The 16,920-nt window shown below is 50.5% G+C and overlaps 1 protein-coding gene across 11 annotated transcripts in view; it reads right to left on the bottom strand.

The window, feature by feature from the left end:
* Positions 1–6,179: 6,179 nt before the first annotated feature.
* Mical3 (microtubule associated monooxygenase, calponin and LIM domain containing 3) overlaps positions 6,180–16,920 on the bottom strand; it is a 192,489-nt gene continuing 181,748 nt past the window's right edge. For 8 of the 11 annotated variants that reach the window (XM_085839993.1, XM_085839992.1, XM_085839997.1 and 5 more), the window contains 4 exons: positions 12,036–12,101; positions 9,662–9,761; positions 9,421–9,494; positions 6,180–9,334 (listed from right to left, as the gene is read on the bottom strand). In XM_085839993.1, the coding sequence (XP_085696119.1) occupies positions 9,150–9,334; positions 9,421–9,494; positions 9,662–9,761; positions 12,036–12,101 (425 nt within the window). In that variant the 3' untranslated portion in view covers positions 6,180–9,149. The remainder of the gene's footprint in view (positions 9,335–9,420; positions 9,495–9,661; positions 9,762–12,035; positions 12,102–16,920) is intronic. The other 3 variants (XM_085839998.1, XM_085839999.1, XM_085840002.1) reach the window with 1 other exon arrangement.

Below are 16,920 nucleotides of genomic sequence, written 5' to 3'. Positions count from 1 at the left end.
AGTGGAAAAATTTATAGAAGTAAATAAATAAATTCTACAGGAAGACCAGAGGATGCGTTGGCAGATCTTGGTTGCCAACTTGACTATGTCTGGAATCAACTAAAAGCCAAGATGCTGGGTAAGCCTCTGGGGGGGTTGAGGAGGGAAGACGACCCACTCTAAATCTCTGTCACACCTTCTGGTGGCAACCCATGATAAAAGGCATGGAAGAAGGAAGCTTTTGGTCTTAGCCTGCTTGCCCTGTGTTAGAACTAACTTCTTGGGATTTCAAAGTAGACCTCTCTAGAATGTTCTAGGACTCCAGTGGGGGTCTAGCAGTGGGGTCTGGCCCCAGGGCCAGAACTGCTACCAGGTCCCCCTCCCCCTTCCCATTGTGAGACAGCCATTGTTGGATTAGGGGGACCACATTCTGCAAGTCAATCTAATTTTTTTTTCTTTCTTTTTTTTTTTTTTTTTGGTTTTTCGAGGCAGGGTTTCTCTGTGTAGCCCTGGCTGTCCTGGAACTCACTTTGTAGACCAGGCTGGCCTCGAACTCAGAAATCCGCCTGCCTCTGCCTCCCAAGTGCTGGGATTAAAGGCATGCGCCACCATGCCTGGCTTGAGAGCAATGTTGGAATCCAGCCCTACTCAGGCCTCCCCTCTCACAGATACTGTGGGTCCCTAGCTGACAGACTCCAGGGTGATGTCACCTAGGGAAGTGAGTTCACATCAAGGCCACACACCCTGATCCTCACCCCCTTCTTTGCCTCTGAAGAAGAGTTTGATGGCAGGCTTGTCTGGCTAAAGCATCCCCATCCTCAGAAAGGTGTGAGAGTCCCACTTCCGCCATGTGAGCCCTGATCACCGCTCTTCAAAGTCCCCTGCCATTCTTTGTCTGTCTCCAGTGCTGGGGTGTGAACCCCCCTCAAAGCCCCCATCATGCTGTTGTCCCTCCAGTGTTTTTTTTTTTAAAGATTTATTATATGTAAATACACTGTAGCTGTCTTCGGAATACTCCAAAAGAGGACCTCAGATGTCATTACGGATCATTGTGAGCCACCATGTGGTTGCTGGGATTTGAACTCAGGACCTTCAGAAGAGCAGTCAGTGCTCTTAACTACTGAGCCATCTCTCCAGCCCCAAGATAGGGTCATAAGATGTAGCCATAGCTAGTCTGGAGTTCATTGTCTAGACTAGGTTGGCTTCTACCTCAGAATGCTATCTGTTTCTGCTTTCCCAAATATTGATATTAAAAGTTAATGTTTAATAAACTCCATACCCACTGTGAACCATCTCAGTGTCTCCCTGAATCTTCATCTGAGACCTTTTACTGAGAAGGTGAAAGGTGTTGAGGGGCTGGGCCAGTCTCCCACACCATGCCCAGGGTGCCTTCATCCCATGCTATCTGTAGCTTGCAGGCCTGGAAAGTCAGGTGGGTGCAAAGACAGGAGACAGCAGACAAACCCTGCTGGAAGGAAGACCCTGGACCAAGGTCTAGGGGCTGGAGGGGAGGTCCTGTCACTTACATCTGAGCTGCAGTGTCATTCACCTCTGCTGAGGTGGCACTTTGTCCTCTGCTTTGGGAGGGTGGGCCGGATAGATGGAGCCCTAGTGTGACTCAACATCTATAGTAAGTCAGAGGTCCTGTGTGGGATTTCCCAAGTTTCAACCCCTGGCTGTGCCTTGGGACGCTTTGATCTGCTCTAACAGTCACTAGGGAGGATGCCCAGCTCAAGGAAGGAAAAGCAGAGACCTGGAGGGCTGGCTTCCTCAAAGCCACATAAATGTCTCTTCCTAGGGTCTGGCCACAGCTCAGACGACCTCCTGGGAAAGGAGTGGAAGAATGAGGCTGGCTTTTCCAAAGAGCCAGGCCCCTCAACATTTGCCCCGAGGTGGATCTGATCATGGCCCACAGACCATCTTCTGTATTGCTCTGCTCTTTCCAAAGTCCGCTCTATCTATCATCTATCTATCTATCTATCTATCTATCTATCTATCTATCTATCTATCTATCATCTATCTATCTATCTATCGTCTATCAGTCTATCCATCATATTTTTTTCAAGCTAGGGTTTCTTTGTGCAGCTCTGGCTGTTCTGGAACTCACTTTGTAGAGAAAACTGTCCTCAAACTCAAAGATCCCTTTGTCTCTGCCTCCTGAGTTATGGCATTAGAGGTGTGTACCACCACTGCCTAGTAACTTTTATTTTTTTTAAGGCTTAAGCTGGCCTAGAAGACAGTACATGGCCAGGAAGACCTAGAACTATGTCAATCCTCCTGCTTCAGCCTCCTGGGTGTGAGCAATCAGGCTCTGTTTTGTCTTTGTTATTGATACATGACATGGACATGCTATTTCTGTCCATAGTTCTTTTATGGAATGTCCCCACATCAAATCCGAACCCTGGTTTCCTTCCCCTCCTTCACTCTCTGCCTTGGGATCCAGATGTGCTGGGGAATTCCAAGAAAGTGAGCAGGGACAGCTTCTGGGTTGGGCTCTGAGCAGGGCCAGACTGGCATGTGACTGTGACTCAGAGCCTGGGGGGGGGGGGCACACAGTACACAGCAAGTGCCATTGGCTCTTTTCTGTCCCACCACCATTTGATGGGGCAAAGACTTAGGAGATAGAGAGCTAAGTTCAAGATCAGCCAGCTGGATAGTAGCCAGGCTGGGCCGACGCCAAATCAGATCCCTAGAGCTCTTCATGTTCCAGGGCCAAGTGACCTATAAAACATTTCCTCCTGGAGAGGCACAGAGACTCAAAGGATCATCATTAGTGAACATAAGAACAAGAAGGGCCTGGGTGAAGCCTCCACTGCCTTGGAGGCAAAGGAGTTTTAAACCATGGGCTCACAATTCAATATATGATATATATAACCTATATATAATATCTATGTTATATACATCTGTATATGTATATGTATCTGGATATATATATATATATATCATGTATATATCCTATATATAGGATACTAAAACACATTATATAATATATGCTAATAACAATTAAAAATAATAAAGAATATTTTAAAATTTATTTGCATTTATTTACGGGTACGTGAGGGACAAGTATGTAGAAGTCAGCTTTCCTCCTACTGTGTGTTGGAAGACTGAACAGGGCTGCTTCTGCCTACTAAATGTGAGCCATCTTGATGGCTGCACTATTGGCTTTCAGCTTCCAGAAAGAAAGACAGCAAATAAAAGGGCCTGTGTCAGGGTGGCCCTCCTCCATTGCTGAAGGCGGGGTCCGAATCAGGAATGGGAACTTCACAGGACCCTGATTCATGGTTGCTGTATGACCACTGTGGTCCTGGGAAAAGCAGCCAGTCTGCATCTGTTTGGAAGATCCCTCAGACTGGTGAGTGGCGCTGGCCCCTTGAATCAGCCCCATACCAGACTCCGAAGGAAACAGTGACCTTGAAGACTGGGGGCTGACCAGGGATGTTTGGATATGGATGGCCTGACTTAGCTGCTGGGGAGGTAAGGTCCATCGGACTTGTGATGACTTCTATTTATTTCTTTGTCCTTTTTGATTTTGATGAAGGTTCTCAAGTCATCCAAGCTGATCTCACATTTGCTTACGTACCCAAGGATGAACGTCCTTCAACTTCTGGTCCTCCTGCCTCATCCTTCTAAGTACTGGGCGAGGTGTGGGCCATCACGCCTGGGGTTCTGAAGCACTGGGCTTTGTGCAAGACCGACTGGCACTCTACTTTCTAAGCTGTGCCTGTTTAAATCATCCAGAACACGCACACGCACACGCGTGATCTCAATGTTTCAGAGATTCGTACTGAACATTATTTACTTTGGTTTGGCTGCGTGCTTGTGTGCGCACCACATACATGCCTGGTGCCCTAGGAAGCCAGGAAGAGGATGCCAGATTCCCTGGAACTGGAGTTCCAGATGGTTGTGAGCTGCCATGATGTGCATGCTGGAAATCACACTTAGGTCCTCTGCAAGAGCAAGCAAGTTATTTCTATTAAACTGTGTGTGATGTATCTGTGGGGGGGGGTGTGTGCACCTGAATGCAGTGCCCCTTTACAGCCAGGATCCAGTATTTTTAGATTAAACCCCCAAATTTCTATATAAGTAAAGAACTGTGTAACTTCAGGCTGGAGCACTTGCTTTTACAGAAGACCCAAATTAAGTTCCCAGCCCATGGCAGGCAGCTCACAACTCCAGCGGCAGCTCCAGTTTCAGGGGCCTCTGACCTCTCTAGTTACTGCTGGCACTTGTATTGACATCCATAGACCCACAGACACACATATACACAGCATTTAAAACAAAATAAATATTTTTATTTTTTTTAAAGAGTTGTGGAATTTACACTGTGTGTGTGTGTGTGTGTGTGTGTGTGTAATAGAAACTTCTCAAGTCTTCCACATGTCTCTGTCCTTCTCATCTCCTCCCTCATCCTCTGTAGAACATTCGATACCTCGCATGGGCAGTAAGGTGCTCACAGCAGAGGGCTGTCTCTTAGTGGGAGAGGTTTGCCTACTCACCAATGATAGGGGTCAGTCTCTATAACAGAGCCAATAACCAGTCTGGGAGACCAGACAGAGGGAGCCTGGAAATGGATCTCTGAATTTGGAATACCACCTTGCTGTGAAATCTATTTTATAAGAGGAAGAACGGGCTGGGGCTCCCTAGGTTAGTGTTTTATGGCCTTCTGTTGGAGGCCTCTGTAGAGAAAAAACCCTTTCTGAACTTCAAAGACCCTCCAGAGGACAGCCACTTGCTGTTCCCTCTCCTGGGTCAGGAAGGAGGTGGCACCCAATGTTCTCAGGCTTCTGTGGCTCCTGACAGAAAAGATGCTCCCATAACACTCTCCAGAGCCCAAGCCCCCTTGTCTGGAAGCTTCTCCTGAGCCTCTATACTTACATGCTCCCCCAAACTTTGCCTCTCCAGCAAGGAACAAGTGTGTGTGTGTGGGGGGGGGGGGGGGCTGCAGTTTGCATCTGTCTGCACAGTCCCACCTCTATACAGCTGGGAGGCACATCCCCACGGTCTGAGGCTGGCCTAGGCCTGAGCAGTATCCTTACTACACACCCTCTCACACAGGCACATAGCCATTCTTCTCTCTGCTCTTCTGACAGGAGTCAGCTGGGCTGGCTGAGGCCAGGAGTGGTGGTTTCTCAGGAGGAGCCTGTTTCTGGCTGCCAGCCTAAAACTACCGTTTCCTGCCACCTGGGGATGAAAGTGTACGCAAGAGCCACACCTGTTCCTCAGCCTTATCTCCTGTGAAACCCTCTGGGGCCAGGGTGGTGGTGGTGGTGGGGAGCCCCGGGGTACAGTAAGTCCCTCCAAGGCTGGCTACTTCTAGTCCCCTTCCTTTCTCATCTCCCATTATGCATGGGCCCCTGACCAGTGGACTTTCTCTCTGGAACAACTGGTGATCCAGCTGTGGTGACTGTGACTGTCCTCTGGGCCACATAACTGCCATTTTGGGGAGTTCAGTTTCACCCCCTTGTAAAAGATCATCCCAGCTAGGTTTGTCCTGGAGGGGTGGGAAGAGTCCCGCAGTACTCAGTTGTGGCCGACTACCTGTTGTACACAACTCTGTCTTCCTTATACATACTGGGCCTCGGGGCAGGGCTGGTTATACAGGGAGGGTGAAGACAGGGGAGGGAGGCTCCATCTATGTGGCTACAGGGAAGCCCTCATCTCTGCTGGGCAAAGTCTTTCCAGGTGAAGTGTTTCTGTGGGGAGAACCCACACCCTGATAAGTGACCTCTACTCTGGAGGGAAGCCCAATAAACATTGCTCTCCCAGAATGAACTTTGCTGGAATCATGCCTTGGTTTGCCATTGGGACCTTAAGCAACACCAGTCTGTTTTTTAAAGAGAGGGTCCTGGAACTCACAACGTAGACCATGCAGGCCTCGAACTCACAGCGATCTAGCTGCCTCTGCCTCCTACGTACGGAGATTGAAGGCGTGTGCCGCCATCCACCCCACAGTAACACCTGTCTTAAGAAACTGGTTCTGGTTTCCTTGGCCATTACTCAGTATTTCTTATTAAGCAGGGCTGCTATGGAGAATTCTCAAGTCCCAGCTACTGATGGCTAAGTCAGTCTGCATATACTCACTGATAATCACCAAATGATTTGTGTGCAGTATCACTCACCTGAAAGGAAGGTGCTAAGTATGCCTTAGCTCAATGCCAAGAGCAGAAAAATGACTTCAGAAATACATTTTTCATTTCTTTAAAAAAAAAACGAAACAAAACAAAACTTTATTGCGCATAAACCAGACATTCCCTCTTGTGGGTCATGTTACCATCTTTCAAAAGAAAAAAATTTTAAACGTGGTACTGGGGATTGAACCGTGGGTCTTATGCATGCTGAACACACATTCTACCACTGAGCTATAGTCCCAGCGCCCCAAGATTTGTTGCCCCCGCCTCTACTCTCCTGTCCCAGTGACAAATGTCTTATTTTTTAAAGTCTACATCTGCTGGTCAAAATTACGTTAAGGATGGCTGTTGGGGGCAGAGATATCAACTGAACAGGGTCAGAACCTGGGTTGGCCACGCTCTTCTTTGGGAGCCACGGGCTGCCTTCTGCTTGCGCTCCAGGGACAGAGGCTAGAGCCTCATGTACTGTCCTTAGCCTTGAGTTTGGGTTTACTCAAAAGCACTCTAGCACTGTATGTGTGTATGAAGTGTATACATCCCTCTCTTCCCTGCCTTCAAGTGAAGACATAATTTCTGGGAAGAACACATGACCAGAGCTGTATGCATTTCCAGAGGCGGAGAACACTTCGCGTCTCGTTCCCAGGCCACTGAAATCAACTGCAAACTAGTGGTTACAAACTGGGAGCCTAAAAAAAAAGTGCTCTGTGGGATTCTGAAGTCCTCGTGCCGTCACGACTGGAGAACTGGGGGACGTCTCCCAAGGCTGGTGGATTTCTGAGGCCCTCCTGCGAAGTGTTCTGCCCACTTTCACTGGAAGCAGCGTGTGCTTTGGAGAGATCAACACGTCATGGCTGACCAGGACAGAGGTGGAAGGGAACATCTGGTGCAGAGCTCTGAGAGGCAGCTAGAGATGCAGCGTGCCCCTGCATCCTTCTTGAGTCGCTCGGGAAATGGTTTCCTTGTTCTGGGTTAGCAGGAATGACAGGGCTGAGCTGTGTGGGATTGCCGCCGGTGGCACTGCAGAGGAGGACAGGGTCAAGGAGAAGGCCACACAGGCGATGAAGGTCCTGTCCAAAGTCTAGTTTGATTGGCAGATTGTGGTTGAAAATAGAATCCAGAACATCCTCCTCTGATGGAATAAAAATAGCGATGCCGCCATATCAGAGTCCAGGAAGTGATGACGTCAGCGCTGTGGCGGTTGCTAGCAGCACATCTGGACTTCCACAGGAGAGATGGCAGCTTTTGCGCAAGGTGAAGAGTAAGATAGCTGTTTGCTCCTCTGGAGTTGGGTGGATGGATGTTCAAGTTGAGGCACAGTGTGGTTCCCACGGGGAGTCCAGGGTCAGTGTGGGCCCTTGGCTGTTGTCTGCACTGGCCCCTCCCACAGGCCCAGCTGGCGTACCCTTTCCAGATTGGTATGGCACTAATGGACTGGTCCACGTGCGGCTGCTGTTTTGAAGGAGAAGCACCCTGGCTCCAATTGCCGGTCTCTGGCTGAACCATGAGAAATGAACAGCTTGGCTTATGGATCTAGTTACATGGTGCTGACTGGCTCCTGCCAGGCCAAGAAAATCCTGATATAGGCAGAGAAGATTGGAGTGGCCGGTATGTTGAGGTGAGACCAGCACACATGTTCCTGTCTAGCTGGGGCTGAGCATTTTTGCCAGCCAGCCTAAGGACAAGGTCACACTCTACTTGGTCCCAGCAAGCATGAAGAGGGGCTAGCCTCAACCTTTAACATATGTACAGGAGGTAAAACCTTGGCAGCAAGATTGGACAAAGTGGGGTCCACAGAGCCAAGATTCCCAAAAGACCAGAACAACCTGTCTTCAGGCCTGGCCTCCTGGCGCCGAAATGCATCCGCACAGAGAGGCTATTCTCCTGGAAAAGTCCAGTGGCAACAGGAACAGGGTGCCGGGTGGAGGAGGGGACGGCAAAGCTGTGAACAAGGACCCACAGGGCCCTGGGCTGCTCCCTGGTGCCAAGCAGGTCGGTAACACTATTAAGAAGGCTAATAAATAGATGCGTGTAACAAGAATCAGGTCAGTTCTGCATCAAGTTGCATGGGATGTACAAAGACCTCCTTGCCACTCCCACGCGCAGGTGACAGGCAGTGTCTCTTAGTAAAGGTATAAAAAAAATGACATTGTTTACTTTCAAGTATTAAAAAAATAAGTTAATTGACAAAAAAAAACGGTCCGAAGTGGCTGAGTGTCTGGCCAGGCTGTCAGTCTCGTTTCAATGTGCAAACACAGGAAAACACCAAGGAGAGTCATCTCCTGTACAGATGTGGGTGCTGACCAGGGACTGCGCCTCTCTGTCAACAGGAGTGGGGTGGGGGAGGGGTTGACAGGTAGGGCTTCCTTCAGCTCTCCCAAAGTCAATACTTTCCAGTGTCAAAATGGTTGTGAACTAAAAGCAAAACACAGCAATCCATGGGCTTCAGGCCACTGTCCATGTGAGAGGCCCGGGGCACTTGGCCACTGGGGATCCAGTGTGTGGTGGGGCAGGCCCCTCCTGCGCCCTCCTGACTTGCATAATGAACCTGCTTACTTCCCCTGCCCTGACAGGGTGAGCATTACCCCTGTAGGGGGTTGCTCCCTGCTGGATCTCCATCCACAGCCCTCTCCTGAAGGTGCCTCTGTACTCTCTTTGGTGGTGCTTCAGGGAGCATGAGGGCAATGGCTGCTCTGCTCTGCAGGTGCTCTGTGGTGGCAGTGGCTCTGAAGAGGAGCCACTTGAAAGAGGTGCCAGGCAGCAAGCCCTCAGAGACCCGAAGGCGTTTTCCCCCTGGGGCACACATCAAACACACCCATCTCCTCCCTCCTGAGTGGGAAGTCTGGGGTGGGGGAAGGCGCCTCTCCTCAGAGGTGGAGTCACCTCAGATGATAACCCTCACCTGGGGTTTTCCCACAGCATGGTGTCTGAGCACGGCTTCTCCAGGGATGCCAGGCCTCTTCTGAACCTGGATCCAGTGGTTTGGGAGAACGCAGCCGGGTCAGGTGGGTGCCAATCTACCAGACACAATGGCAGGCAGGCTCAGGACCAGTCCAGGCTGAAGCCTTTGCATAGCATGGCGGCCTCCAGGTCCTTGTCCTCCTCTTTCTCCCGCAGTCGCTGCTCCTCCAGCAGGGCCACCAGCGAGTCTCTCTGCTCCACCACCTCCAGCATCTCGTTCAGGATCTTCTTCTCCTCCGAAAGCTCCCCCTCGGTCTTCAGGTGATCTGCCGAGAGGCTAAAGGCATCAGGCATGGCCTGGGATAGTGGCTCCCGTCACCGTCACCTTCCCACCCATGTGCCCTCTGCTTACCTTCCACAGCCATCCGTTCCCTCAGCTCCTGTTGTAGCCGGCTCTGCCGGTCTTCCAGCTCCAGCTCCCGGGCACTGAGACAGGGAGACACAGCAACAGTGATTTGGAGGCCAGCTCCCTCACCCTAGCAGACTAGGATGGCTGTGTGTGTTGGGGAACACCCTGAGCACTAGCATATAGCTGGGGCGCACCCCGAGCCCTGGCACCCCCACAGTTGCTCCCTAAATCTCGGCTTACTCACAAAATCATCAGCTCTGACTCGTAGCGCACCATGGCGTTCTTCTCCTGCACCAGCTTGAACCACTCCTGCATCAGCTTGGGGTCATCCTTTTTGCCCATGCCTGCGTGAGAGATCGAGGGTCAGACGAGGGCACAGGCTCCGTTTGCCCAGCCCAAGAAAGACTTTCACACTGGGGCAAATGTGCAAAGAGCCAAGCAAGATGCTGCCGGAACTGTCCCAAGCCAGGTCCAAAGTTTGCCTACAGCCTTGACAGGGACAGGGACGGGGTGGGGGTGGGGGGCAGAGAACGACAGGCCGCTGCATGTCCACCCCAGAGCCCGACAGACCTAGACTGTCCATCCCGTTCTGAGAAAACAGGCGAGTGTGCCACCACGCCCAGTCGTCGAGCTTGCTCTGAAGTGACCTGCTTTTAAGTGTGCTTTTGCCTGGGCACCTGTGCCTGACGCTTTCCCACGCTTCTTAGACTGACTGGAAGACGCCATTTCTTTGATCTGTTCTGCACTCACTAGACACGTGCATACCAGGCAAGTGCTCTACCACTGAGCTACATCCCTTGCCCTAAGAAAGCTCTTCTTAGCAGGCAGCTTGGCAAACACTCCAGCAGACCCTGTGTGGTAGACACAGGGCATCGAGGTGGCTGTGATTTCTCCCCGGCGGACCCCAGGGCTGAGGACGGTAGCTGTTCCTGCTCTCGTTCCAGCAGCTGACTCGAGCTGTCCCGAATCAACTTCTGACCCACACTGAGTGTCCATCAGGAGTGGCCACACCCCTGAACTTAACAGCAGCAGGAGCGTGTAGGAAGGACTGTCTAAGGCATCAACCCACCCAGGAAGTAACAAAGTCCCGTGTCATGTACAAAGCTGCCCAATGCCCTTGCCTTGGAAGCACACTGTATCGGTGGCTCTTTGCTCTCATGTGGACACAAACTTCCCTGAGTGGTTTTCTGGGTGCTGGGGGTAGAACACGGAGCTTCGTATGTGCCAGGCAACGCCCCACCACTGAGCTACACTCCCATCCCAGGATTAAATGATTTTATACAGAGCTCAGGATGTCTGAGGGATTCCCGGAGTTAAGTGGTGAGAGACTAGAACTCTCCAAGTCCCCTCCGCTTATATGGCTGGATAGTCCAGCTCGGAGAAATGCCCTAACATGAGAATATGGATGATTCTCGGGGAGGTGCTGTTCCCATGTCAGACTCTCGATTACCCTTGCCCCTTCTTCCTAACTCCTTCCCACTAGGCAAAGGCTGAAGCTTTTTCACTGTCTGTTGGTTGCATGTCAGGCCTAAGTCTTTAGCCAGCGACCACACTCTGGAGACAGAACTGACACAAGCAATGGTTAGTATCAGCCCCTTGCCAAGCAGACATGCACCCCTTGGCCCTGAGCTCTACTCTCAAAGATGGACACCTCCATCTCGGCCTGTCGAGCTTGCCTACAGGTCTGGGGGGCCCAAGCTCTCCTTCCCCGCACCAATAGACTTGGGTCTTTGGCTTTCAAGCAGTCTACAGCCCAGTTCCACGCATCCCTTCTGGAGGGTCTCTGCACAGTGTGCCCCTGTGGCCATGGAGATGAAGCCCTGAGGCATGCAAGCTGTCCAGAGTGACAAGCCACGAGCACACCAAGTCCGTCATCCCCTCCTTTCCCACCTCCCAGCATGTAAAGACTCCAAATTCCACCAGGAGACATTGGGATGCCGCTCATGAGCCATGTTGGAGCTCGGTCATGGCTGATGAGCAAGGGGATGGGGGATGGGGGGGGTCACATGTGAGAGCCATGGAGAGCAGAGAAGAGGTTAGCAGGGTTAGTCATGGCCACACTCCCTTCCCCTGCCCACACATGCCTTGTCAATGACAATCTTATCACCACAACAGACTTCAAGATCAGACAAACTTAAAACAAAACAAGACACACTCAGCAAGACATAAGGTAGAGAAGTTTGGGATTTTTAGTGGTCGGAGGAAAAAAACAACAGAACTCGGGGCCATCTGTGTAGACCAGTCTTTGAAAGGACAGTATTCCTTGACTCCGCCAAGACAAACTGATGCCACAGAGGGGTTTCCTCCCGTTCCTGGCCCCATACGCTGGCCTTTAGCTTACTGGTCCCAAGGCCCCAAGCACCAACGGTAGACAGGACCGCAGGGGAACTGCCTGCGGACACTGGAGCCACAGGCTCTTTGTCTGTTCCCATCCTCCCTTAGACAGTCAAAGGGATACTGTGCCTTGTAAGAAACTGCCACGTACTCATGACATTCTGACGTGGGGCTAGCAGGAGTCAGAGAGAGGAGGGACGTTTGCTGGGCCTTGGCTCCCTGTTGGACTACGGTGGCTGCGGCCCCTCGGAGGCAGTGGGGAAGAGTGGGCGAGGTTACGTTACCTTCCTGGACACAGCAAGGGCAGAAGGAGAGAGGTCTACGCCGTGGAGTCCCGCCACTGGGCTCAACTTCAAAAAGGACCAAACAAGGAAGAGCAAGAGGAAACAGAGAAAGACAAAAAAAAAAAAAAAAAAAAAAAAAAGGGAAGAGGGAGAGGAGAGGAATTTGGGGGTGGAGAGGGACAGGGAAGGTGAAATAAAAACAAGCAGAGGACAAAAACAGAAAAAGTGAGAAAGGAACAATAGGAAAGAAGGAAAAATCCACAAGAATGGAGAAGCAGAAACAGGGGGAACAAAGTCTACAAATGAATTAAGTCCTTTTTTTTTTCCCCAGCACAGAAATCGAACAAGAGCAGGCCCAGGCTGCAGGCAGCAGTGGCCAATGAGGGCAGGTGGTAGGTGACATTGGGACATCGTATGGTGGCCTTGGGTAGGTTTGCCTACCTCCATGCAACAGATGTTCTCAATATGCAGCCAACGCTGCTTTTAGGTGTGCAGGAGGTTACTGGGGTCACCAACGAAACCCTCGTAACGTGTTCTTAAGATGTGAGCATTGACACGTGTGCTCAAGGTTAAGCTAGCTTTTCTGTAACTCTAAGGGGCAAGGAGGATCTGTCACCTTTGGCCACCATGCCCACAGAAAGGGACTCCAAGTCTGTACAAGTGGTGTCTTAATCTTGTCCTGGTCCTCTAGGGCTCAGGGAAGTTAGGGGCCACTGTGAACTCACAGGGATGACTTCACTAACCAGTAGCATTGCCCCTCCCCCAGGCTATGGGAAACCAACCAGCCCCTCTCCCTTCAGAGACATCTGATGCCACGGTGGAGGGGTGGTGTCACACTGTGGACTGTTAGACCCAAAGGGGGGTGAGCTGACAAGACAACACCTCACAGTGACACTTGGTAAGAGTAGTGATGGGCACCTGGGAGACAGTGTGCAGAGATCTCTACAGATCTGGTCGCCATTGGAGGAAGAGGGAGAGGGGCAGAGCAAGGGACCATCACAGAACCACAGGAGCACACACAGGAGACAGGAAGCCCCAGGAAGGTAAGGCCCGTGGGCCATGGGAGGACCGGGAGAAGGGTGGCCCACAACGAGAACGCGGCTCGGGTTAACAGGGGAGCTAAAGGTTAAGCGACCGTTGGACTGGTCATTCTACACTGCAGTGGACCAGTCTCTTTTTTCCTTTAAAGCCTTTCATTATCCTACTCAGCATTTTGTGCGCAGTGAACTTGATACTGGGTCCAGCCTTCAAACCAAAGCCACAGACTTTGTGTGTGAAGTGCTTTTATCCCATCTCAACAGCTGCGACGAGCTGATGCTTGGGTCTTTTCCAAAAACTTGCTCTACCATTAGTTGACCTGCTCCACCTGCTCGGGTTTGAGGCAGAAAGTCTGTGTGGGGCTCAGCTACCCGGAGAAATCCCGTAAGTACCAATGTCAACTCTCTCTGCCACTTCCTGGGACTCTAGTGACACATGAATAGGTCGCTGTGCAGCTAGAACAGCCTTCAGACTCATTAGCAAGGGACAGTGACACAGTACGTAAGCAATGCACATCCAAAAACGAGGCAGGCGTCTGCACATAGAAACATATAGACCTAAGGGTAAACGCTACCTTCTGAATGCCACTCACACCATGGATCCTAAGTTCTTTTATCTCAATCACTTCCTTGTGCAACCTTTACAACAGGGAGGGTCGTTTGAGACAACGGAATATTGAGAACAGAAGTTAAAAAATAAAATTTGAGAGGAAGGGATAGCATCGGGTGAAGCAAGTATTTAACACAGAGGAGGAAAAGACATTGCCATATGAACAGGAAGGGTGTGAACAGATGGGTCCATCCACGTGTCTTGCTTTATAACCTCCAACATGTCTGATGAATACCCATCCCTCAGAAGAAGAAGAAGAAGAAGAAGAAGAAGAAGAAGAAGAAGAAGAAGAAGAAGAAACACCTAATAGGCACTATTTTAAAAAGAAGAAATGGAACAGAAAAACTAATCAAATGGGGAATTCCATTCCAAAGCAGAATCTGAATAGAGCGTGCAGGTGAAGCACAGAGGCGCTGATTTTAATAGCATTTTCTCTGCCTTTTATGGAAATGTGAGAAGCAGATGCTTTGGTTTGCTGCTCCTCCCGGCTCCTTTCTGTGGCGCTGTGGATGAATCCGGGGCCTCGGGAATGCTAGGCAAGAGCTCTACCTTGCTGAGCTATAAACCTGCAAGACCCTGAGCCTAGATGCCCACTGAAACTTTAAGTCTTTTTTACTGTTCAAAATACTAAGCTGAACCGGCCAGCCCAGGCAGAGATGGGTTCGGTGTTCATTTACATAAGAGGATGTGCTAACCAAGCCTGGAGGGGCTAAGACACCGATTTTGTTCTACTCACAGCTCAGCAACCCCCTCAGGGACAGCATGGGCTGGAAGGGGAGATGGCTTGAGGTCCCCCATTTTTAAGCTAGCCTTTCAATTCTGCCTGGTTACATTAACTCTGCTTCTACAATGCTGCTAATATCGGAAAGAACTAGAGATGCCTAAAAGGATCATGGGTTTCTTTTAAGGACAAGATGAGAATAATTTGTGGGAGAAACTGTCTACTACCTAGGGGAGAATGCACACAACCTAACATTCGGGAGGCAGAGGCGAGAGAATCAAGTTAAGGGCATCCTCGATTATATAGTGAGCATGAGTCCAGCCTGGGCTACATGTCAACTTCTTTCAAAACAAATGAAACAAAACCTCCAAAGAAATGTCCCCTAGCCACTCCTTCTGGGCCAGGAGCTGTGCTGGCTTCTTTCGGCCCCATTTCTTTAAAATATAAAGCAGGGAATCTTTTCTGTTCTGTTCTCCACTACTCCCAGTCTTATGAGACAGGGTTTCGCGGTGTAGTCCTGGCTGTCCTGGAACTGGCTCCTGCCTCTGCCTCCTGAGTGCTGGGATTAAAAGCACGCACTACCACTGCCCTGCAGGAAAGCATTTCTGATTGGACAGAGAAGAGGTGAGCAGTCACAACCAGGAAGTAAGTGCGCCAGCCAGATTCAAGGACTCCTGGTCAAAAAGAAAGGGAGTCATCAGGAAGCTGGTTTGGAGCGGAGAGAAAACCTGGGGGCAGGCCTCACCTCTGTATCTATCTTGGATATCTTCTAGGTCTCTGTGTCCCTGAGTCAAGGAGTATCACCACAGGCTTAATGCCGGAGAGGCCTTGACAGCCAGACCCAAGTCCTAGTCCTGGCCTGTCAGGTTTCAGACACGCCAGCTCTGTACTGTCCAGACACTGTGAGAAAAGTGGGCTTTTTATGGGCCAGGCACTGTCCATGTGAGCACACAGTTCTAAATACCCAGCCTGTAAATGTCAATCATTATCCGGATGTCTGTAGGATGGGCGCAGGCCCCACATACTCACTCCCTTCTGATGTACTGCAGCAAATTTCATCTACAAAGTGAGGGGAGGCCCAGGGACAGAGCACTTCTTTCTAGCTACATTTCCTTCTGTGACCAGATACTTTCAGGTGGCCTCTGAAGGTGTCAGAGCCAGGGGAGAAGTGTGCTTCTTTCTCAGCTGCGCTCTCCTGTCACCGGAATCCCAGCCTGCTCTGGGAAACCCTTGCCTGGTCTCGGGTAGACTCTGGATACTCATTTGTAGCAATGTGATAAATCTACTGCCAAGTGACCCAGCATGGAATCAATGCCTAATTAATTAATTAATTAATTGGTGATCCAGATGGAGTCTCGTGTCTCTCAGGCTGGCTTAGAATGATCTTGAACTTTGGATCTTCCTGCCTCCACCTCCCAAATGCTTAAGCTGGGAGGTGTGTTCCACCATGATCAGTCTAAGCTGAGGATCGGACCCAGAGTTTTGTGCACACTAGGCAAGCATTCTGAGTTATGTCTCCAGCCTCCTTTACTCTCTCCCCTCTTTCAAATCAGGGACTTATGTAGCCCAAGCTGGCCTTAGATTCCCCAATCCTCTGGTGTTGGCATTATAGACATGTGCTATCATGTCTGGCCTCTTTTGGTGTTGCTGTTCTCAGAGCCTCTTGCTTCTCAGTGATCTGTCACTGAATAACACGCTAGGCCTGGACAATTTCCTGGAGGGCTGGGTATGAAGAATGGGGTTCTTGTTAATGTTCACTTCTGTCTTGTATAAAATTGGCAAAAATCTGTGTTGACTGAGATTATGCTCTATTCGGTCAGTACCAATGCCTTCCCGTGCACGAGGAAGGCTTCGCACAGCAAGGCTGAGAGGTCCAACCTCAACCATGGCAATCACAAGCTCCGAGGCTCTGGCTGGAGATCCAGATGGCTGGTACCATGATTCAGCACGTAAGCGTCAGAGAGGGTAAGGCTGCTCTGGTAGGCAGAGATGACGGACTCGTGCCAGCGCTGTGTGCTGAGGATAAAGAGCTTAGAGCAGAACCACTCTCTAGACTGGAGAACTGCTGGGGAGCTAGAAAATACTCGTGAGAACTGAGGTCCACAAAGATGTGAGTGTGCACCCGAGTTCACACAGGTGTGTACACCCACACACCACACACACACACACACACACACACACACCACACACACTCAAAGTATCAAGTAAAAACCGTGCCAGGCTAAATGTTCATCTTGACCAGAAAGGCAGGAATCTACCAATATCCAAGGAGAGGAGATAAATGTGAAAAGAAAGGAACCAGCAGGCTGCCAGGCCTCTCTCCAGCTCACTGACGGCCACCGATCCCTCTCCAGTTTTTCATACTCCATTGCTAAGCTTTCTGTTTCCCTCTGAGACAAACCCGAGACACGAGGGTCTGAGAAATCAGAGGTTGCATGAGTGCACTGGATCTGAGCTTTGCAGAAGAGACATGTTTTTCTCTAGATCTCCAGTCACCTTGCTCTGGTCGGTAGAGCA

Source organism: Mus caroli, unplaced genomic scaffold (genome assembly GCF_978045245.1).
Source record: "Mus caroli unplaced genomic scaffold, Mus_caroli_1 scaffold_7, whole genome shotgun sequence".
Lineage (NCBI taxonomy): Eukaryota > Metazoa > Chordata > Mammalia > Rodentia > Muridae > Mus > Mus caroli.
Note: the sequence above shows the minus strand (reverse complement) of the source record. Positions and strands in the feature narration are given on the sequence as shown.